Source organism: Eumetopias jubatus, unplaced genomic scaffold (assembly GCF_037043125.1).
Source record: "Eumetopias jubatus isolate StellerSeaLion01/CBP00866 unplaced genomic scaffold, mEumJub1_p1.0 scaffold_13, whole genome shotgun sequence".
Classification (NCBI taxonomy): Eukaryota; Metazoa; Chordata; class Mammalia; order Carnivora; family Otariidae; genus Eumetopias; species Eumetopias jubatus.
This window is the reverse complement of record NW_028274819.1, coordinates 82,003,844-82,027,941: the sequence shown is the minus strand read 5'-3', so window position 1 is coordinate 82,027,941 and position 24,098 is coordinate 82,003,844. Positions and strand designations below refer to the sequence as shown.

The 24,098-nt window shown below is 36.6% G+C and overlaps 1 protein-coding gene across 1 annotated transcript in view; it reads right to left on the bottom strand.

Moving 5' to 3' along the window:
* The window catches only part of ARHGAP42 (Rho GTPase activating protein 42), a 302,672-nt gene that overhangs the window by 70,948 nt on the left and 207,626 nt on the right, over positions 1-24,098 (bottom strand). Inside the window, exons 5-6 of the mRNA XM_028119626.2 lie at positions 18,737-18,838; positions 2,974-3,084 (exon numbers count right to left, since the gene is read on the bottom strand). Coding sequence (XP_027975427.1) covers positions 2,974-3,084; positions 18,737-18,838 — 213 coding nt within the window. The remainder of the gene's footprint in view (positions 1-2,973; positions 3,085-18,736; positions 18,839-24,098) is intronic.

The window sequence follows — 24,098 nt, the reverse complement described above, 5'->3', positions numbered from 1 at the left end:
TTGTACCTCCTGAATATTCTGTAGAAATTTTAAGGCAAGTAGTAAGATCTTGACATTAATTGAAACAATGTAAAATTATCTCAAATATATCAACATTCTTACTTTAGGATATTTAGTGCCAACTATCATTCCCTACTTACAGTTTCTATTCTACTCTATATCTTACAATCTATAGAAGATAGATCCCATCCTTGGGGCATTTTGCTTTAGGGCCAAAACTAGACTGCTAGATTTCTGCAATATGAAACAATAATGCAACAGGAATTAGATTTTCTGTAGAACAAAAAGGGTAAAAACATTAAAGTCTTCCTAATTTTTTTTTATGTTTATACCTCCTGGGAACTTTATTTTTGAAATTTAAAAAAAATTACTCAAAATTAATTTGTAAATATATAACCTAAAGAGCAGCATGGCCATGTTTCATTGTTTCCATTCCCATTCTTCTCATTACTGCAAAGGAAATTAAATAGAACCCCGTGGATGAAGCTGTGTGGCTAGAAATGAGAACAAGACTAAACTGATAGCACTATTTTGGTTTGGCCAGACATTCCAGTAAGAAAAATATAGCAGCCAAGAAAATATTTTGGAAGAAGGACAAATTTAACATCAGTTTTGATTGTGATGTCACAAAAAAGGCATGTACTACAGATTTATCAGACCATCCCAGTTTGGGATATGGTAGAGGGAAGGAAGAAAACACATTACAACTGAAGCAGTTTCCACCTCTCTACATGTATTACCAAAGGAATTCACAAATTCTTATCATTCCATCAGTCACCTATAAGCAAACAATTTTACAGTTTTCTCCTTATATATATGATGTCATCTGACAGAACGGTCTAGTTCACTGTTCCCAGACAGGATACACTAAAGAAGAGGCATTAACAGGGTATAATAGACTACCCACATGTCCCTCTCCAGACCCGTCATTCCCCAGGGGACAGAGAGAGAGAGGGGTGGTATTACAGGTGTGAAAGGGTCATTCCAGGTACAAGGAAGAAAAACAACATAGCAGATGAACATAGTATCTGAAAGGAATGGGAGCAGGTAAGAAAGAAGTATGAAAAAATACCATCAGATATAATGGGCATACACCACAAGTTTAATGTCAAGAAGACATTAAAGAAGAGCTAAAATTCAGAAATCCTAAGAAACAGGTTCTAAGGAGGAAGTTTGTCAGCAAGTAGAGAGGCTTCAAAAAACCATGGTAGGATTCAGAGGCAGGACTTTGTCAATGAGAAGGGGAAAGGAATTTTAAGTACTGGTCATCTTCCTAGACTGGGGGTTGTTAGGGGTGCCTAGTTCTCAATGAGCCACAGATAAGTTTCAGAAGACCCCCTAACTCATATAAAATTTAATGAGATCCCCAAACATCAACTAACTAAGAGGCTATTAACTCATTCTAAGGAATTTAAGGGCTTAGCTGTTTGGCAAACAGAACTTGTAGTTAAGACTGTTATCCCAAATAAAAGGTAAAAATTAAATCCCTAAGCCTGCACTGTGGTCTCCAGTTCCTTAAATTTGTCTAGCTGAAGCGTTAGACTTGCCAAGTGCCCAGTTTATAGGAAAGAGTCAGGTTGCTTCAGCTGGAGGGAGAAGTGAAGCAGAAGTGGCTGGGAGCCAGGCAGGGACTAGAACTCTTCCCAGTCTTTGCCTGTTTCCCACCATTCTTAGGGAATCATTGATGGGTTTCCATCAAGAAATGAATTTCATCAAATATATATTAAAACATGTCTTCTTTTTCCTTCTCCCCAACATCTCCACTAAAATAGAAATAGGTAGGGGTGCCTGGGTGGCTCAGTCGTTAAGCGTCTGCCTTCAGCTCACATCATGATCCCAGGGTCCTGGGATCGAGCCTCACATCAGGCTCCCTGCTCTGCGGGGAAGCCCGCTTCTCCCTCTCCTATGCCCCCTGCTTGTGTTCCCTCTCTTGCTATGTCTCTCTCTGTCAAATAAATGAATAAAATCTTTAAAAAAATAAAAAAATAAAATAGAAACAGGTATTTTATTTCTTATTATAAACAGATTTTTTAACAACTGACATAGAAAAATATGGATTAAATCATCTTTTAGATTATCTATGTATTTAACTATTGTTATCTTTTCATCTCATGGGAATTGAACATTATATATTAACAAAAGATTATCTTGACTTATATACTTACTTTGATTCATCACAGATGATGCATTATGAAGATGCCTACTCAGGCAATACTGTAACTTATTATAGTAGTACTTGGGGAAAAATGCTAAGAAAATGAAGAAAGCTTATAAAGACCAGCCACCTGCTCTCTCCTGTAATGCAATTTACATTAGGGAATCCATTACTTTTTACACTAACTTAAGAAAATAAATGACTTCATAGGTAAGTCAGGCAGATCCCAGCCTTGCAAAAAAGTGGAAGGAAACAAAGGGAGAAATATAACCTTATGTTTTCTCCTTTCACCTAAAGAAATGGGTTGCTTTAGTGGTGAGCTGTATTTACTTAGGTATATATAATGTAAACCCTTTTAATTTTTTTTTAATTTTTCCATTCATAAACAATTTTTAAGAGCATTTTTAGGTTTATATAAATATTGAATAGAAGATATAAAGGGCTCTCATATATAATCCTCCAATCTCCATGACACACAATTTCCCCCATTATTAACATCTTGCATTAGTGGGGTACCATTTGTTACAAATGATAACCTAATATTGATACATTATTAACTAACCTCCATATTGTACATTAGGGTTTACCCTTTTCATTGTACATTCTGTAGTTTTGACAAATGTATTCACTATTACAGTGTCATATAGGATAGGTCCACTGCCCTAATAGTGTCCTATACTCTACCTATTTACCCTCCTCTACACTTTCCTTCCCTTTTGTTTTTAAAAAAAATCACAATTTTTAACAGAAAAACATTACAAATTTAGTTTTCATAGGATGTGTTGTAACTACTATTTTGTAAGGAAACTGACACTTACCGGCTCAACAAATTCAAACTTCTTTTTTTCTTGAACCTCTTGAATTTTAAAGACATATTCTAGTGATGCTTCATAAAAATTCTGATGTTCTCGGTCAATCTGTGTATCTGCCTAAGAGTAAAAAAAAGGCAACTCATGACACAAAGAGTAATTATTGATGGGTTCTATGTAGAGAAAGGACTCAAATCCTGTTCTACTCCAAAATCTTTATTAAAAATTAAGTTCTACAAAAAGTTTTAATATAGCAATTATTATTATGTTTTGAATATACAGAGATGAGGAAAACACAGTCCTTGCTCACCAGAGTTTATATGATATGGAGTGTGAAGATGGGAGGGAGAGTAAGCATACAACATTCACCATAAAAAATATAAAGAAGGCATATAAATATACAGAAATCTATGGGATCAAAGAAAAAGAAACTAAATTCAAGAAGAAAATGGTGATGGTATGTGTTAAATCCTAAGATGAACAACTGGCAGTAAATAGTGAAAGATAAAAAAACAGTCACTCCCATGAAAAAGTAAAGAGGCATGAAAGACACTGACAGAGTTTGGCTACAGAGTAAAAAAGTAGAGCACAAAAGGGCGAAACAAGGTTGGCATCACACTTTAAAAAATCTTGGATACTTTGTAACAAATTTGGATTTTAACTGAGGGAGAATCATTTGAAACTATTCAGTAGAGTCTCATCATTAGGTGAAGTCTTAGAAAGAGAATACTGGTAGCAGAACCACCCCCCCCAAAAAATTCAATGGTTCTAGCCTATGAATCATGTTCTATCAATGTTATGCACATTTATTATGCATAACTGCAATAAGGTTCTATTGATAAAGTGTGGGAAAGTGTTATTGAGATAATTCTACCCCCCCTTTTTTTTGATGTTGCCTCTCCTCCATGCCCACTATCGTCTTCTGATGTCCTCTTTAAAACTGATGTTGCTGGATTGGTGGGGGGTGGGAGGGATGGGGTGGCTGGGTGATAAGACATTGGGAAGGGTATGTGCTATGGTGAGTGCTGTGAATTGTGTAAGACTGTTGAATCACAGACCTGTACCTCTGAAACAAATAAAGCAATATATGTTAAGAAAAAAAAAAAGAAGATAGCAGGAAGGGAAGAGTGAAGGGGGGGAATCGGAGGGGAGACGAACCATGAGAGACGATGGACTCTGAAAAACCAGCTGAGGGTTCTAGAGGGGAGGAGGGTGGGAGGTTGGGTTAGCCTGGTGATGGGTATTAAAGAGGGCACGTTCTGCGTGGAGCACTGGGTGTTATGAACAAACAATGAATCATGGAACACTACATCAAAAACAAATGATGTAATGTATGGTGATTAACTTAAATAAATAAATAAATAAATAAATAAATAAATAAATAAATAAATAAAACCAATCTTGATTTAGTAGAGAATCATGATTTTACTTTTCTTTCTCAGTTTTATACTCTTCACTGCCAGCTGAGGTTACTAAAAGCAGATGAAAAGAAAAGAATGGGCTCTCTGGAGTACTAAGTATCCACCAACAATAATTTGGGAACAGAAAATGCTTTGGAACCATTTTACAATGACAGTTTCACATATAAAATCTTTAAAAAAGATAAAATTAGGTTTGCTGGCTTGAACATCATAGCATATTAAAATTTCATTTGAAACACCTTTAGTAATAATTATTTATTTACTATAAATTTATTTATACAAATAAAAATAACCCAATATTATTAGCACCTCAGTAGAGATTTTTAAAGTTGAGAATTCCAACTTTCCAAACTAATATACAAAAGAAAATATAAATCAGGTAGAAAATTTGGACCAGAAGCTTCTCAGCTCCTAGAAAATAGTTTAGGATATATATACCAACAAAATCAGCATTCCACATAAATCGTTATACTTTCTTCTTATCACTGTTTAGAAGAACACAGTATTTACAGAATGAATGGTAAGGAGGTATCGTGGTGGTATGCTAATCAATGTTTAACAACTGGGTCTCTGGTGGGAATGCCTGATTTGCAGTATATGCTGGTTTCTGTGGTGTAAATATTCCCAAAATAGCCAGTTCCAAACCACAAACCTAGTATCACTGAATGTGGAAGTTAGAAAATCAGCTCTCCAAAAGAAAGCTCCAGCACAACACTGGGTGTAAAGGATGTGAGAATATTTCAATTTCAAAGATAACATTCTATGCCACGAGTTACCTCTGAAGCTTTTCTTTACTTTAAAAAATAATGACAGTCACCGGGTGTTATGCACAAACAATGAATCATGGAACACTACATCAAAAACTAATGATGTAATGTATGGTGATTAACATAACAATAAAAATTATTTTAAAAAATGACAGTGATTGTATAGACAAGCACATAGGAACAAACTAAAATGTTGAGACACTTTTACAGCATAAGATGGCTATTTGTGGTCAACAAAGCTGTGAAAAAGAGTTAAGCACAGCAGTCATGAATGCTCAACTGAAAGGCCTGTTTACAAGGCTGGTCCTTGCTGGCATCTGGGAATGTGGTTTTTAGGAGGGTACCTACCACCCTAACAGGTAAGAGTAGCTCACTGTGCCTAAATCGTGCCAACAATATGATTTATTCTGAATGCCTGTTTTCCTTCTGGGAGTCTGGAATTTAAGGATATGACAAGCAGAGAGTACTTATGTGACCAGCCCCCTATAAAAACTGTGGGCACTTGGTCTATAGTGAGCTTCTAATAGACAACATTTTACATGTGTTGTCACAACTTATGGCTGGGGGAATTAAGCATATTCTATCTGTCTCCGCTGGGAGAGGACTCTTGGAGGTTTGTGCCTGCTTTCCCCCAGTTTTCATTCTATACACTTCTGCTGATTTTTCTTTATATCTTTTCTATAATTAATCATAGTAGTGAGTCCTCCTAGCAAATCACCAAACTTAGGAGTAGTGTGGGGTCCCCTGACCTAAGAGTATTAAGTAATTTCCTCAGAAACTTATTGTCATGCACAATCTCATGTCATCAAAAGACGGGGAGTAGGGGCACAAAGAGGTATAAAAGAAAATAATTGTTTTTACCGTTTGCCAGTAATAGATGTTTTCCATCATCTCCAATCTAAACAACTATATTCAAGGGACACCTGGGTGGCTCAGTCGGTTAAGCGTCTGCCTTCGGCTCAGGTCATGATCCCAGTGCCCTGGGATCGAGTCCCTCATCAGGCTCCTTGCTCAGCAGGGAGCCTGCTTCTCCCTCTGCCTGCAGCTCCCCCTGCTTGTACCCTTGCTCACTCTCTCTCGCCCACGCTCTAACAAATAAATAAAATCTTTAAAATAAAATAAACAACTATATTCAATATACCAAAACTGCTTTGAAAAGTCATCCAGAATGTACAGAGCTTAAGGAACACTACAGCTTAATTACTTTCCAGTACAAGATTTGGAAAGGCTTTCTTTTATTTAAGATGACTCCGTTTAGTATTTAAGCTCAAAGCGTGTGGTTTGCTAGAAGGCACTTGCTCATATATCCACTAGCAACTGTTGCTATGTATTTTGTACTGGGTAAGTAGGATAACCATGTACTTTATCATCCCAACTTTTAAAACTGCGCGGGAGCATTAGGAATATTTATGCCAGAACAATATGTATAAACCGCTGTTTACAAGACAAGGGGGACAGTAAAGTCATCCTGCTCAAAAAAAAAAACAAGTTAATTTCTTAAGAAAACCATATTGTTCTGCAGATATATAAATTCTTCCCCAACTACAATAAGCTACCTACATCAACTTAAGGAAAAAGCTTCATGTGGTATTTGTCAAATCACCTCCAGAGCAGAAAGAATTTAAGCTGGACTCTGAAAAATGAAGAGGTTTAGAGTAGGTGGAGATAAAAAAGAGAGGAGTTTGAAAGAGGGAATAGTGTCAAGAAAAGTTATGTTTCAGTAGATTGCATGGTTTGGAATAATAAATGAGAGTTAAGGCATAAGATAGGATGAGAGTAAACTTCATCATATGGACAGGACAAAAGCTTGAGGAAGATGTTGATTTGCCAAAGCAGCATTTCAAGAAGATTAAAGTGAGGACAGTGTAGAATATATTGATTAAAAGGCAGGGCTGAGTGCATGTAATGATAAAAGACCACTTATTTGATAGGGGTAAAGGTGTTTATATACCCCGGTAAGAAAGAGAAATTGAAAGATGTGGGTGTGAGAAGCAAGGGGGGAGAAAAAGTTAAAAGATAATTTTGATAACAAGAAATAATACCAGCATTAACAGAGAATTAAAGAAATGAGAAGTAGGAGCAAATTTGAGAAAATCATGATGGGAAATATCACAAGGTCCCTAAGAATTGATAGCCTGAAGTCCTGGGAACCAGCAGCAGGTAGTGCAGGTGGTAGGTTATGAAGAAATCATGACCCAGGAGACATTCATTAAGATGCTACAGAGAGTACAGAAGAGATTTCAGGGACACATACACTATAACAATAGAGGTATAAAGATAGAATCTAACGGATTTAGAAGGTGGGGATAAGAGGAACCTGTTGAAAGACTATTCAGTGATATGTGGAAAACCAAAATCTGAATTTCTCTTAAGAAACTCTTTTTCTCCTTTTTTTCCGGATTATAAAAGAAAAATATATTCATTATTGTAAGCTTACTCATTATCCATTATTAAAACATAAATGTAAAAATAAGAATTATAATCCTACTGTTAATATTTTAATATGTAACATACACAAACATAAATAAACATGAATAATACTGCACATTCTGGTTTAAACTCTATTTTTTCCCCCACTTTATGTAATGAATATTTTTCAATGTCTTTAAATAATTTGCAAATGGAACTTTTTACAGCCATATTGCATTCCATTTCCATCAAGCTATATTGGTATACTTACTCCAATCATTCATTTGTGCCATTTCAGACGTTTCTAAATTTTTACACTGTGAATAACTCTTGCATCAACATATTTATAAAATTTATTGTTTTGCTCATGACTGATAAGTCCTCCTAAGTAAATTCTGGCCAACATAAATCATTTCAATTATCTTGCACACTTAAACTTTGTTGAAGTAAGTTGCCAAATTTACCTCAGGATTGACTGAGTTTATGTTCCCACTAGAAAAGCAAAAGTGTACTCAGTTTCGCATACCTTCACTAACTTTCTCATAAGTTATAATTATATCCTGCTGCAATTACTAAATTGCAATGTTTTCTTAATACATGTGATACTGAAACTTAAAATATTTATATAAAAAAAGAAACTTAAAATACCTATTAAGGTTTATATTTCTTCTTTGATGAAATATCCTTTTTAAAATTTTTAAAATTTTAATTACAGTTAACATATAGTGTTACACTAGTTTCAGGTGTAAAATACAGTGGTTCAAAAATTCCACACGTCACCCAGTGCTCATCAAACAAGTGCACTCTTTGATCCCCACCATCTATCTAACCCATCCTCCCACTCACCTCCCCTGTGGTAGCCATCTCTATAGTTAAGAGTTTGAATCTTGGTCTCTCTCTCTCTCTTTTTCACCTTTGGTCTTTGTTTCCTTTTTAAGGTTTGTATTTATTTCCAGTTAACATACAGTTTACGATAGTGATTCAACACTTCCATATATACTGTGTTTCTTAAATTCCAAATATGAATGAAATCATATTGTATTTGTCTTTCTCTGACTGAATTATTTCACTTAGTATTATACTCCCTACCTCTCTCCACATTGGTGCAAATGGCAAGATTTCATTCTTTTTTATGACTGAATAGTATTCCATTACACACACACACACACACACACCACTTCTTTATCCTTTCATCAGTCGATGGACACTTGGGTTGCTTCCATATCTTGGTTATTGTAAATAATTCTGCAATAAACAAAGGGTGCATGTATTCCTTTGAATTAGTGTTTTTGTTTTCTTTGGATAAATCAGTAGCCTGATTACTGGATCATAAGGTAGTTTTATTTTTAACTTTTTGAAGAACCTCCATCCATGTTTCCACAGTGGCCACATCAGTTTGCATTCCCACTAACAATGCAGAAGAGTTCCTTTGTCTCCATATCCTCACCAACACTTGTTTTTCCTATTTTTGATTTTAGCCATTCTGACAGGGTTGAGGTGATATCACATTGTAGTTTTGATTTGCATATCCCTCATGATAAGTGATGATGTGCATCTTTTCATGTTTCTTTTGGCCATCTGTATGTTTTCTTTGGAAAAATGTCTGTTCGTGTCTTCTGCCCATTTTTTAATTGGATTATTTGGTTTTTGGGTGCTGAGTTTTATGGGTGTTGAGTTTTACAGTTCTTTATATTTTTTGGATACTAACACTATCAGATATGCCATTTGCAAACTTCTTCTCCCATTCCATAGGTTGCCTTTAGTTTTGTTGGTTGTTTCCTTTGCTGTGCAGAAACTTTTTATTTTTGATGTAATCCAAAATAGTCTATTTTTGCTTTCATTTCTCTTGCCTTAGGAGACATCTAGAAAAATGTTACAGCCAAAGTCAGAGAAATTACTACTGATGTTCTCTTCTAGGATTTTTATGGTTTCAGGCCTCATATTTAGGTCTTTAATCCATTTTGAATTTATTTTTGTATACAGTGTAAGAAAGTGGTCCAGTTTCATTCTTTTGCATGTTGCTGTCCAGTTTTCCCAGCACCATTTGTTAAAGAGACCGTCTTTTTTCCCATTGGACATTCTCTCCTCCTTTGTCAAAGATTAAATGGCCATATAACTGTGGGTTTATTTCTAGGTTTTCTATTTTGTTCCATTTATCTATGTGTCTGTTTTAGCACCAGTACCATCCTGTTTTGATTACTACAGCTTTGTAGTACAACTTAAAGTCTGGAATTGTGATACCTTCAAGCTTTTGTTTCCTTTTTCAAAATTACTTTGGCTATTCAGGGTCTTTCATGCTTCCATACAAATTTTAGGATTATTTGCTCTATTATTTTCTGTGAAAAATGCTGTTGGTATCCTAATAGGGACTGCACTGAATGTGTAGATTGCTTTGGGTAGTATAGAATGTTAACAATATTTGTTCTTCCAGTTCATGAGTATAGAATGTCTTTGTATTTCTATCATCTTCAATTTCTTTCATCAGTGTTTTTAGTTCTTAGAATACAGGTCTTTCATCTCTTTGGTTAGGTTAATTCCTAGGTATCTTACTATTTTTGGTACAATTGTAAATGAGACTGTTAATTTCTTTCTGCTGCTTCATTATTGGTGTATAAAAATGCAACAGATTTCTGTACATTAATTTTGTATCCTGTGACTTTATCGAATTTATCAGTTCTAGGAGTCTTTCAGGTTTTCTATATAAAGTATCATGTCATCTGCAAATAGTAAAAGTTTTACTTCTTCCTTACCAATTTGGATGTCTTTTATTTCTTTTTGTTGTCTGATTGTTCTGGCTAGGACTTCCACTACTATGTTGAATAAGTGGTAAGAGTGGACATCCTTGTCTTGTTCCTGATCTTAGAGGAAAATCTCTCAGTTTTTCCCATTTGCTGTGGATTTTTCATATATGGCCTTTATTATGTTGAGGTATCTTCCCTCTAAACCTACTTTGTTGAGGTTTTTATCATGAATGGGTGTTGTACTATGTCAAATGATTTTTCTGCATCTGTTGAAATGATCATATGGTTCTCATCCTTTCTCTTATTGATGTGATGTATCACATTGATTTGTGAATGCTGGATCAGCGCTGCATCCTGGGAATAAATCCCATTCAGTTGTGGTTAATGATTTTTTAATGTATGGCTTCTGTTTGCTAGTATTTTGTTGAGGATTTCTGCATCTATGTTTCTCAGAGATAATGGCCTGTAGTTCTCTTTTTTTGTGTGTGGTGTCTTTATCTGGTTTTGGTATCAGGGTAATGCTGGCCTCCTAGAATGAATTTGGAAGTTTTCCTTCCTTTTCTATTTTTTGGAATAGTTTGAGAATAGTTATTAACTCTTATTTAAATGTTTGGTAGAATTTGCCTGTGAAGCTATCTGGTACTAGACTTTTGGCTTTGCAAATTTTTTGATTACTGATTCAATCTGTTTGCTGGTTATCAATGTGTTCAAATTTTCTATTTCTTCCTGGTTCAATTTTGGTAGGTTATATGTTGCTAGGAATTTATCCATTTCTTCCAGGTTGTCCAATTTGTTAGCACATAGTTTTTCATAATATTCTCTCATTATTGTTTGTATTCTGTGATATCAGTTGTTACCTCTCCTCTCTCATTTGTGATTCTGTTTTTTTCTTGATAAGTCTGGCTAGAGGTTTATCAATTTTATTGATTTTTTTTAAAGAACTAGCTCCTGGTTTCATCGATCTGTTCTAGTGCTTTGTTTTTATTTTTTTAAGTTTCTAAATCATTTATTTCGGATCTAATTTTTATTATTTCCTTCTTTCTGTTCATTTTGTCTATTGTTCTTTTGCTCGCTCCTTTAGCTGTAATGTTCGGTTGTTTATCTGGGGTTTTTCTTACTTCTTCAGGTAGACCTGTATTGCTACAACTTCCCTCTTAGAACCGCTTTTGCTTCAACCCCAAAGTTTTGAAGCATTGTGTTTTCTTGTTTTTTGTTTGTTTCCATGTACTTTTAAATTTCTTCTTTGATTTCTTGGTTAACTCATTCACTGTTTAGTAGCATGTTATTTAACCCCCATGCATGGGTGGTCTTTCCAAATTTTTTCTGTGGTTGATTTCTCGTTTCATAGTGTTGTGGTCAGAAAAGATGCATGGTAAGAATTCAACCTTTTTTAATTTGTTGAGGCATGTTTTATAGCCTAATATGTGATCTATCCTGGAGAGTGTTGCATGTGCACTTGAAAAGAATGTGCATTCTGATGTTTTAGGATGGAATGTTCTGAATGTATCTGTGAAATCCATCTGCTCCAGTGTGTCATTCAAAGCCATTGTTCCTTTGTTGATTTTCTGTTTAGATGATTTGTATTTTGATGTAAGTGGGTGTTAAAGTCCCCTACTATTATTGTATTATCATCAATTAGTTCCTTTATGTTTGTTATTAACCATTTTATGTATTTGGGTGCTCCCATGTTGGGTGCATAATTATTTACAATTGTTATATGTTCTTGTTGGATTGTCCCCTTTATTATTATAGAGTATCTTTCTTTGTCTCTTGTTACACTATTTGTTTTAACATTTACTTTGTCCCAATGTAAGTATTGCTACACCAGCTTTCTTTTTTTGTTGTTGTTGTTTTCATTTTAATATTTCCAAAATGTAGTGTCAGGACCAAAAACACTTTGTACCAAAGTGGAGAAACCTCATCTGTAGTGAATTATATCTCATGAATGATTTCAGAGATCTGATTTCTTATCAAATAAGAGAGGGAGCATTATCCATTAATGACCTCTGGGATATGTAATCTACAAAGCTTAGGTTATTGTTTTATAGCCAGCCATATTAGAAGCTAGAGTAAGGATCCAAGAGATGTGAACTCAGGACCATCTTAGATGGTCAGATAATCCATCAATTAATTAATTTATTTATTTATGTAAACAATGCCTGATTACTTGGGAGGTGTGAATTAACCCATCGGCAAACACTAAACATGATATGAGATGTTTCTCATTCTCTACCCAATGAGGCATTTTAGAAAAGAACTACATTTGGGGCTTAAATTTGTCACTGCATAAAGGGAGACTCTCAGATGACAGGGAATGAAAATCAAGAATGGGCTAACTCTTTCATTCTTAGGTTTATTCAGACATCATTTACTGGCTGCCTACCATGAAGCAGGTGTTGCGTATATAAAGATGAAAGACATTCGAGTCTATTCTCTTCACCTTAACTTCCCCTGAATCTTGATCTTTAAGAATCTTTCTTTTTTTTTTTTTAACTTGGCAAGCTTATTTTTCTTTTCTTTTTTTTTAATTTTATTATGCTATGTTAATCACCATACATTGCGTCATTAGTTTTTGATGAAGTGTTCCATGATTCATTGTTTGCGTATAACACCCAGGGCTCCATTCAATACATGTCCTCTTTAATACCCATCACCAGGCTAACCCATCCCCCCAACCCCCTTCCCTCTAGAACCCTCAGTTTGTTTCTCAGAGTCCATAGTCTTTCATGGTTCATCTCCCCCTCCGATTTCTGCCCCTTCATTTCTCCCTTCCTACTTTTTTTTTAACATATAATGTATTATTTGTTTCAGAGGTAAAGTTATGTGATTCAACAGTCTTACACAATTCACAGTGCTCACCATAGCACATCCCCCCCCCAGTGTCTATTCACCCAGCCACCCCATCCCTCCCACCCCCCACCACTCCAGCAACCCTCAGTTTGCTTTCTTTTGATATCCATTTGCATCATAGATGTTTCTTCATCCTCTCACTTTCAATCTGCAGGTGTCTTTAGGTGTAAAATGAGTCTCTTATAGGCAGCATATTGATGGGTCTTGCTTTTTTATCCATTCTGTCACAATGTCTTTTGATAGTGTGCATTTAGTCCATTTACATTCAAAGTAATTATTTATAGATATGTATTTATTGCCATTCTATTACCCGTTCTGTTATTTTTTCTGAAGATTTTCTCTGATCCTTTGTCTTTCTCTCTTTCATGGTTTGCTGGTTTTCTTTAGCGATATATTTGGATTTCTTTCTCTTTATTCCTTGCATTTGTATTAGTGGTTTTTGATTTGTGCTTACCACTAGGCTTGTATATAACATCTTCCGCACATAGCAGTCTGTATTAAGATGAACCCGTTCTTTACTCCTCTCCTCCCCATGTTTTAGGTATATGGTGTCATGTTTTACAACCTTTTATTTTGTGGGTCCTTGACTGATACTTTACAAAAAATATTCATTTTTACTGTGTTTGGTTTCCTTCCTTCATACTCCCACTTATGGTTTTTCCTTTCCATTCAAAGAGTCCCCCCTTCAATATTTCTTGCAGGACTGGTTTATTGATCACAAACTCCTTTGGTTTTTATTTGTCTGGGAAACTCTTATCACTCCTTCTATTCTGAATGATAGCCTTGCTGGTTAGTTTTCTTGGCTGCACATTTTTCCCATGTAGCACTGTGAATGTATGATGCCACTCCCTTCCGGCTTGGAAAGTTTCTGTTGAAAAATCCAATGATTAGCCTTAATCAGGGGGTTTTCCCTTGTATGTAATTGTCTTTTGTCTTGCTTCTTTGAATTTATTTTTTTTAATCACTGTGTTTGCCATTTTTATCACAATATGTCTTCGTGTGGATCTGCTTTTGTTGACTTTGTTGGGGGTTCTCTGTGCCTCCTGGATCTGGGTATCTGTTTCTTTCCCAGACAGGGAAATTTTTAGCTATCATTACTTTGAATAAATTTTCTGACTCCTTTTTTCTCTCTTCTGTGACTTCCATAATATTATTATTATGTTTGATGGAGTCACTAAGTTCCCTAACTCTATTCTCATTTTGCATAATTCTTTTTTCTCTTTTTTGTAGTAATCACTTGATTACTTTCCATTACTCTGACGTCTAGGTCATTAATTTGTTCCTCTGCTTCTTCCATCCTGCTGTTCATTCCATCAAGTGTGTTTTTCATTTTGTTTAGTGAGGCCTTTATCTCTGCTATGTTATTTCTTATCTCTGTGTTAAGGGTCTCACCGATGCCTTCCACTCCTTTCCCAATTCCAGTGAGTATCTTTATGATCGTTACTTTAAATTCTCTGTCAGCCATGTTACTGATCCCTGTTTCACTTAGATCTCTGGCCATGGCCTTGTCCTATTCTTTCATTTGGGACAAATTCTTCTGTCTTCTCATTTAGTCTAAGTTTCTGAGCCTGTGTTAGGAAAGTCAGTTACATCTCCTGTTCTTGAGGGTAATGGCCTCATAAAGAAGAGGTCCTGTAGTGTCCTATACTTGTAGTGTCCCCTATTTCCCAGGGTCTGGCACTTCTGGGAGTGTCTCCAATGTGTACTGCACATGCTCTGCTGTTGTGTCCTGGCTGTTTTATCCTTCAGGCCAGTCATCAGCAGATGCTCTCTTTGCCTGTTCTGGAAAGTGTTTGGTCCCTGGCCTGAATGTGGTGCCTTTCAACTAGGTGTGCTCTTGGTCTGCATGTGAAATGAGACATACTGCCACTGCCACCAAAACCTAGTCTCCCCAAAACTCCTGCAACTGGAGATGAGGGTTGGCAGGGATTTTGGCTGACCTTCTGCAGGTGGGGGCCTGCCATTCTGGGACCATGGCAAGCATAACTGGGAAGGGTGGTTCCACTGGAGTGGGAGGGGGGCACACAGGGCTTGGGTAAGCAAGGTAGGTAGTGTCTGCTGTGCAGTGGTTCCCACATGTGGCCCTGTGCTTATGCCAAAGCCCAGGGGAGGGAAATGGCGCTTGCCAGTTCCTTTGTTCCTGGAGGGGTTTCTTTGTGAATGCTGCCTTGTTGGCACATATTCTGAGATGAGCAAATAACCTCTTCAGTGGGTGCCCCAGGTGCTTTTCAGATCACTGTTTCTGCACTGTCAACAAGCTGTTTGCCCTGCCTTCTCTCCAAGAGCAATCCCAATGCCTCCAGGCTCTCCCTCAGCCAAGCCTACTGACCTAGCTTTAGAACTCCAGGCTTTAGGGGCGCCTGGGTGGCTCAGTCATTAAGTGTCTGCCTTTGGCTCAGGTCATGATCTCAGGGTCCTGGGATCGAGCCCTGCATCGGGCTCCCTGCTCGACGGGAAGCCTGCTTCTCCCTCTCCCACTCCCCCTGCTTGTGTTCCCTCTCTAGCTGTGTCTCTCTCTGTCAAATAAATAAATAAAATCTTTAAAAAAAAAAAAAAAAAAGAACTCCAGGCTTTAAGCCCCATTGGTTACCGGAACTTATAAAATTCAAAATTCAGCTTCTCTTGATTTCCAAGCCAATTTCTATGGGGATTTGTTTTTCCAGTGTGCTCCCCCCATGTGTTAGCCTGTCTCTTGCCCTTCTCTGTGACCATGGCACCCCTCTACCCCAACCACAATGGCCATGATCCATTTTTTTTCCCAAACTGTGTCTCTGCACTTCCTACCTTCTTTGATGTGGCCTCTTCTCTACCTTTAGTTGTGGAGTTTGTTCTGCAAGTCTTTGGGTCAAATTCTGGGTATTTAGCATAATTTGATAGCTATCTCGTTGATGCATGGGATGAGGCAAGCCTAGGGTCCTCCTATTCTGCCCCCCCATCTTCCCCTCCATTTTCTGCTTTTTTCAATTCTTACTTCATATTTTTGCACTGAAGACTTTTTCACACTGAGTTGCAAACTTGTATATAAGAGATAGTAATCCTGTGTCATATGTTGTACAAATCCCCTAACATTTACCTTTTAACTTAATATATTTTGAAATAAAGATTATTTTGATGCATTCTGGTCTTTCTACATTTCCCTTATGATTTTTTTCTCTTATTTCATACTTAGAAATTATCCAACTACACATCAAATATTACTTATTTTCATTCACTATAAAGTCTACAATCTTAACAAGTCTGTTTCTAATTCTGCTTACTCCAATGATCCATCTAACTGATAGCCTTGTAGCTTTATCAACATGAGCTGACCCCTAATTCAGTCCTGAAAACGGGCAACCACTTATTTTCTATGAACAAGGCAATGAAGAGTCAGCTGTGCAGGTGAGAAGGCACAGAGTAGTCTTTCTGAAAATAGTAAGCTTGGTGCTGACAGAAGTACCAGAGCTGCTCTGGAAAGGAACAGGGCTTACAGAATTAAACACAAGTATGGCAGCATCTCCCTACAACAGGTTTGATTCCTGGAAGGGCAGAGGGGGAACAAAAAAGGCACATTTTTTTCCTCGTCTACATTATGTGCTCTGAGGAGCTGCTCTGACACAATTTGTGTTCTATTGTGGGCTATGGCTCCTGGAAAAGAAGTATGTGCATGCATGCATGCATGCATGTATGTGTGTGTAGTGGGGCAAGCAGAGGATGCTGCTAATCATATTATAGGTTTTTCCAGGCTCCAACTAAATACAGAACCAGAGCTGCTCTGGCACAATTTGTGTTCTATTGTGGGCTATGGCTCCTGGAAAAGAAGTATGTGCATGCATGCATGCATGCATGTATGTGTGTGTAGTGGGGCAAGCAGAGGATGCTGCTAATCATATTATAGGTTTTTCCAGGCTCCAACTAAATACAGAACCAGAACAGATACTCTCTTCTACCACAGCCTAAGCGATTGAGGGCCACTAACAAGCTAATATTAAATATAGAGTTAGGTTGTCAGGGAAAACTGAAGTATAGCCTCTAGAAGATTTTAAAATTAAGCAATGTCTAAGTGTGGCCTCTCACACTCACCAAGAATCTGAAGAAAATATAACCCTTTAGAGACCCTAAAAAGCACCATTGCTTTAGAGGCAGTGAAATTTTAAAATGGCACCTGGCCATAGCCCTTGGCATGGCAGATAGTGGTGTACTGGTGATAATTAGGCGAGCCTTTCTTCACATGACTGTATCTATACAATTCATTCTCTCCTAGGTTTGTAGTATAATGCTCAAAGAGGTACATGAGCATTTAAGAAGTTTGGAACATGTGAACATAATATTGTTACAACATAGTACTTCATAAGATTAGATATGTCTATGAAAATTCAAAATATGACTTTTCTAAATGACAGCTTTTTTGTCCCTTTCAATTTAGCCAGAAAATCTTTCCCGCAGCACAAGTTGTATATTAATATATCATATTTCAATATTAGGAGCTAATAACAAGATATTAGTTATAATGAACATGTTTAAGTAACAAATATTCCCAATATTAAACTTTAAAAAAAATGTTTTTAAATGAAGAAATTCAGTTCCCTCAATGAGAACATAAGAGTACAGGAAAAAGGAAACAGAAGTAAAAATAACCCTCCCAAGCCTTTTGACTCCAGTTCACTGCATCCAGACTCCAACTTGTCAAGTGTGCCTGGTGAGTAAATGTGGAGGTAAGGCAAATAAGAAAAGGAAGAAGGAGAGCAGAGAACCAGGTTGATAAGCAGTTCAGTAAGGTTTGTGGCTTTGCTAGAAAATTAAGAGGAGGCATTTGAAAGAGGTACTCAACTGCGATACCTAGAAGTAGAGACAGAAGAGGAAGAAGAGACTGGAACGGACTTGGCGTGGTATAGGATCCCTGCAAAGGTCTGGAGAACAGTAAGGAGCCACTGGTGAACTGTGCTGGGTTCAGTGTCCATGCATTGTGCTTCGAGATTTTATGCTGCTAAGATGATAATGGCAAGAGGGTCCAATATTTCTTTTAAATGTATCTCATCACTGTACTGGAACTGTATTATGCCTTAGTAAAAGGACTACTCAATTTTATTAGTTATACTCAAAAACTACCAGTGAGAATAAATATTCCAGAAAAAAAAAAGAAATGGGTTGCTTAAATGCATAGAGGTTAAAATATTTCTGTTGACTTGTTTTTTAAGAAAATTGATATAAAATAGAGATTTTAAAATGTGTAATTGTGTATCTGTTTTCTCCCTACTGCAAAAGCAACACCTTAAAAGCAGATATTGGAAAAAGCTATTCCATCAATGTGGTAGGTCCTGCCATTGAAAATATACCCAATAAGAAAAAAAGAGAAAAAAAATCTTACCTCATTCTTTCTCATCATTGAAGGAAATAACTAATCTTTTACTTGGAAGTGTTAATATTAAGGGTCATAAAGCATGTGAATTGCACAGTGTCTGTCCATTTTAAGTACTCAATTAACTCTTATTATCATTATTTTATTATAGAGTAGCAGATTCTGAGATACTACGACCTTTGGAAATTTGGACTTCACATGACTTAATGCTAATGTCCTGTTCACATTTTAAGTGAAAAAGCTTACCTCTTGCAAATGAGATTCCTTTTTCTTTGCAGACAAATTTAAATGTTTATCAAGAATAGAATAGTACTTTTCACTCTCCTTGTCAAACTTCTTCTTTCCATCCTAGGAGGTGACAAAACAACAAAATATTCTAATTCGAGAATAAAACTGATTTTTTAACATTCCCATCAAACGTCCAATACAAAAATTTAATAAAGATTTAGTGAGCTCCAACTATGTACAAAATTTGGCAGAGTAGGAAAAAGGATGTGAAACAAGTCATTTGAATATGTATTCAAATATGTATTCAAACGTACTCAAATATTCTCAAAGTTCGTGGAACTACAGTATGGAGGGAGGCAAGCTGGCTACAGTAGAATCCCTCTGAGAACTTTATAATTGATTCTCAACAGGAGATTCTGATCTAGTAAGTATGAGCTAGGACCAAGAGAAAATGTCTCATTTATGCTTTCTGGTGGTGTCGATGAGTTAATATATGACCAGTTTAGAGAATTGCTCATACAGACTCTTTTCAAGAAATCATTATTTCCCAGCTACAAAAAGGTACCTGATATTTCAAACACTTCATTCTTGATGGGGGAAAACGGACTTCTAAAAACTGGTAGCATGAAATAATTAAATAAGATGTTTCAAAGTCAAACCAAAAGGATTAGCAGCATCTTTATCATAACTCACCATGACTGTAATAGCTGACCTTTGCTCATCCCTAAAATTGCGTTGTTTTATAGGGAAAACTGTAAGTAGGCTGGCCTTTTGTGGAAGAGGAGGACAACTTTACCTTTCATCCTGTGGCACAATCTTATACAGATGCAAATGGAATAAAATCCTAAAGGAGATAAGACCTGCCTGAGCATATAATCTTCACCAACTATAAATATGTTATCCACCAGGTAAGGTTTTTTTTGTTTTTTTTTTAAGATTTTATTTGTTTGAGAGAGACAGAACACATGTGGGAGGGGCAGAGGCAGAGGGAGAAAAATCTCAAGTAGACTCCACACTGAGCACAGAGACTGACACAGGGCTTGATCTCATGACCCCTGAGATCACGACTTGAGCAAAAACCAAGAGTTGGATGCTCAACCGACGGCGCCACCCAGGCGCCCCCAAACCAGGTAAGTTTTTTTTTCCATTTATGAGTCCATATGAAATAAATACTAGGCAATCAAACTCATGAATTTCACACTGGCCAAAGAAGCACTCTTACTTGCTTTTATTTCATTGTTTCTGGATGTGCAATGCCTGGACCACTTTAATGAGAGTCAAGTATTTTTAAGCCTATTCAAAAGGTAGATTCCTATTTCCTCCATCCAGAGATTCAGGAATTATTATTTTTAACAAGCTCTATGATTATTACGCATAATGCTTTATTTCATTATTTGCTTAAGTATTTGAAAGAGTTTAATAAAAAATTAGAGATAGATATGTGCTCATTTAACAGCAGTACATACTAAAACTGGAACAATACAAAGAAGATTAGTATGGCTAATCATGAAGTATGCCATACTCTGGGGGAGTCGGAGATAATAGGCTTCCAGTTATGGAATAAATTAAGTCACAGGGATGAAAGGTACAGCGTAGGTATATAGTCAATGGTCCTATAACACTGCTGTATGGTGACAGATGGTGGCTACATTTGTGGTGAGCATAGCATAATGTATACAGTTGTCAAATCACTAGGTTGCACACCTGAAATTAATGTGACATTGTGCTGTCCATCAATAGAAAAATTTTAAGAAAATAGATGGATAGGGCACCTGGGTGGCTCAGTTGGTTAAGTGACTGACTTCAGCTCAGGACATGATCCTGGAGTCCCTGGATTGAGTCTTGCATCAGCAGGGAGCCTGCTTCTCCCTCTGACCTTCCCCCGTCTCTCTCTCTCTCTCAAATAAATAAATAAAATCTTTTTAAAAAATAGATGGATAATTTTATAGAGGGACAGGAGGAGAAGGGGAGGAAAGGAGAAGGGAAAAGACAAGCAGGACTCTGGCCTGTCTTTCCCATTATCTGAGGTTGTCAGATTGAGATGAATAGATCCAAGTAATTCTATTTCAATCCACTGGCACCTCTGATGTTTTTAACCCACCATGATCTAGTTCCAAATATGGAACTTTAAAAAAGTTAACTGATAAAATTACATTGAATGGGAAGAGCAAGTAGGACTGTACTGCAAAAATTTTAAATTAAACTACTAGACCTATAAATGAGAAAAGCCAAAATCTCCAAAGGATTTTCATTACATAAGGAGAAAATGCGGTCCTACTAGAAGAAAAACAATAAAAAAATAAAGAGTGGCATTCACATTAAAAAAAAAAAGTCTACTGAGAAACTCACATTACAAAATGTGGAGTGGTAGACCCAAAAGGAAGCACAGAAGTCCAAAGTTCAGGATGGGAGGACCTTGTCCTCTCCACCACTGTAACAAGATACCCGGGCGAACATTTCACCATTTGCTCAGTGGTGACACTGTAGCAGAGAAGTTTATGTTTGTACCCTATCCTCTATAAAACTGAATATTTGACAGAGTGCTCAATAAATATTTAATGAAAAAGTGAAATACTTCCTCTTATTACACTGGGCACCACAGTCCCTCAGAGATATTCCATTTGCTTAAAAACAAACAAACAAACAAACAACAATATCCATGATACCAGGGACAATTCCACACAAATAGCTTAACTCAACCCCATGTGCACAAATACTGGGGGGGGGCAACCAGTCGCATTATAATATAGTACACAAAACTCACTCACTTTCATCTTATTCTAGGGGACTTAAAATTTCTTGCTATCCATAGAAGAAACTGGTTAAAGGCGAAGAGAACACAGCTGTGGAGACAACACTAGTATCTTTGTTTTCAGGCAGTGTTTGATGGCATTTTTGGAAACATTAATTCAGTGCCAACATGTCAGCATTCCTGGCAATACAAAAAAATCATCCCCAGAGCACTTCCTGGACTCTTATTCAAACCCTGGTGCTTCACATCACCAGGCCAGCAAAAAAGATCGACTCAAAGATTCCAGTGATGTAGAAAACAAAAACACACTCAGATCCAGCATAAAATTAAAGAGCTGAGTAGGCCACATGAAGGACAACTATAATGTGGGGAAGCATGTTCTTGAAAACAAAGAGCATTTCTCCTTGAAATTCACATCTGTCCCAAAAGCTATGATATACTCTTCATGTAAGCCAAGTCTCATTTGGACTTACTAACTTAGCACTATACAGCTACCTCTTATCTTTTGTGTTACATGTTCTGGGTATCAAGCTAAGAATCTGTTCTAAAACAAATGCTGCAGATGGAAGGGAAAAATAACCCATGAATCTTTACTAAATGCTGTACATGATTCCTGTCTTATTGTCACAGAATGATTCAAAAAAAGGAGACTACATTATAGTGTTACATTTTCTGTAAATCCAGTTAAGGACATTTGAACTAGGTAATCATTTAAAATGAAGTCATATATATGTATGTATATATGTGTGATGTTTGTATGTATGTGAGTATATGTATTATAAAATTTTAAAGAAGATCATCCAAAATAGCAAATTATTCCTCAAACCCAATTTTAGCTGGCAAAAGTGTAAGATAAGTTCTGGGTCTGCAATCAATTCACTTTCTAAATGACACTACATTTGTTCTAAGCACAGAGGTCATATTATATCTTAGCTTCTAAGATTAGCAACTGTGGTTGTGTCACACCCTCACTTTACACAGTAAAGTAGTAAGGAATGGGAGGGAAACTCCCAAATTTGTATATAGTAAAAACAAGTCAAATAATTATAAAAACTATAGGTCTACCATGCAGATAAAAAAACATGAAATTTTACATAATTGTTAAAAGAAGGCCAAACCAAACCCTTCCACTGACCACAAGAGGGTACCAAAGATAAAGAACAGACTGTACCACAACATTCAGAAAATCACAAATAGAAATTCTCAAAATGTTATCTAACTGCATTTTTTTCTGTAGAAGACCACTGCAAAGTTTTGTTTAAACAATTGTCAGCAACCTTTATAATAAAGTTGCCATGATATAAATTATTAAAAATAAAAAGTGAGGGGCACTTGAGGGGCTCAGTCGTTAAACGTCTGCCTTCGGCTCAGGTCATGATCCCAGGGTCCTGGGATTGAGCCCCACATCGGGCTCCCTGCTCGACGGGAAGCCTGCTTCTCCCTCTCCCACTCCCCCTGCCTGTGTTCCCTCTCTCGCTGTTTCTCCCTCTGTCAAATAAATAAAATCTTTAAAAAAATTAAATAAATAAAAATTAAAAAAGTGAAATAATATTTTCTATATTTCTTTTTAAAAAATGGAGCACATGGGGCACCTAGGTGTCTTAGGTAAGCATCCGACTCTTGATTTCAGCTCAGGTAATGATCTCAGGGTGTGAGATCAAGCCCTGCGTCGGGGTCCACACTGGGCATGGAGCCTGCTTAAGATTCTTTCTCTCTCCCTCTGCCCCTCCCCCACCATGCTCACTCTTTGTCTCTCAAAAAAAAAAAGACCACATATTTAGGAATTGAAGACTATTTCAATGTTATCATTACCAACAAAGATACTGTGAAATTTCCCATACAACTATTTATGTCATTGTGTTAGTATACCCATTAGCTAATATGCAGTTTGTGTATATTTTGAAAAAAATCCTTCAAGTGAATACATAGCAGTAGAAACAATAATTAAAATGAATAGCTAAATTTTTAATAAAAAATATGCAGAATTCTTATAAACTGGAACTGTGCTAGGCATTGAGAGGATAAGTTATAGCCCTGACTACCAATCTTGGCTACACGTCTTGTTCCTCTGATGGTTGCATTTATTCACTGTTTAGAATGGCAGACCAGGGTGAAATCAACCATCTCTAAGTCCCAAAGTGCCAGACACTAGGATATTCCAATCACATGCCGTGTGGGCGTTTCCTAAGGTCCAAGAAATTTCTGGTAACCAGAAACCCAGGTTATTGAGAATCTTAGTATAGCTTACACAGCAGTGTCTGTCCTTAGGTTACTGTACCCAACCATTCCCAGTCTCCGTAACCACTGCCCACCAAGTCCTTCCTTTTCAATCTGCTGAAACATAGACATTCCATCAGTCTCCTTTCTGGGTAGCTGTAACACTATAATTCACCGCATCTTCCACATTTCCAATTACCCCACCACTAGCACTACCAGGTGAACAGACTCATAAGGGCCAAGGGTTTCATATTTGCCTTTATGAATAACTTCTACAAACTGGAATGATTAAAAAAAAATAGATATGAAGGATAGATATGAAGGTATAAGACACAGAAGAGGAAGGTCCAAAGGGTAACAAGCATATGAAAGGTTGTTAAAACTCATTAGTAATTAAGAAAAAAGGAAATT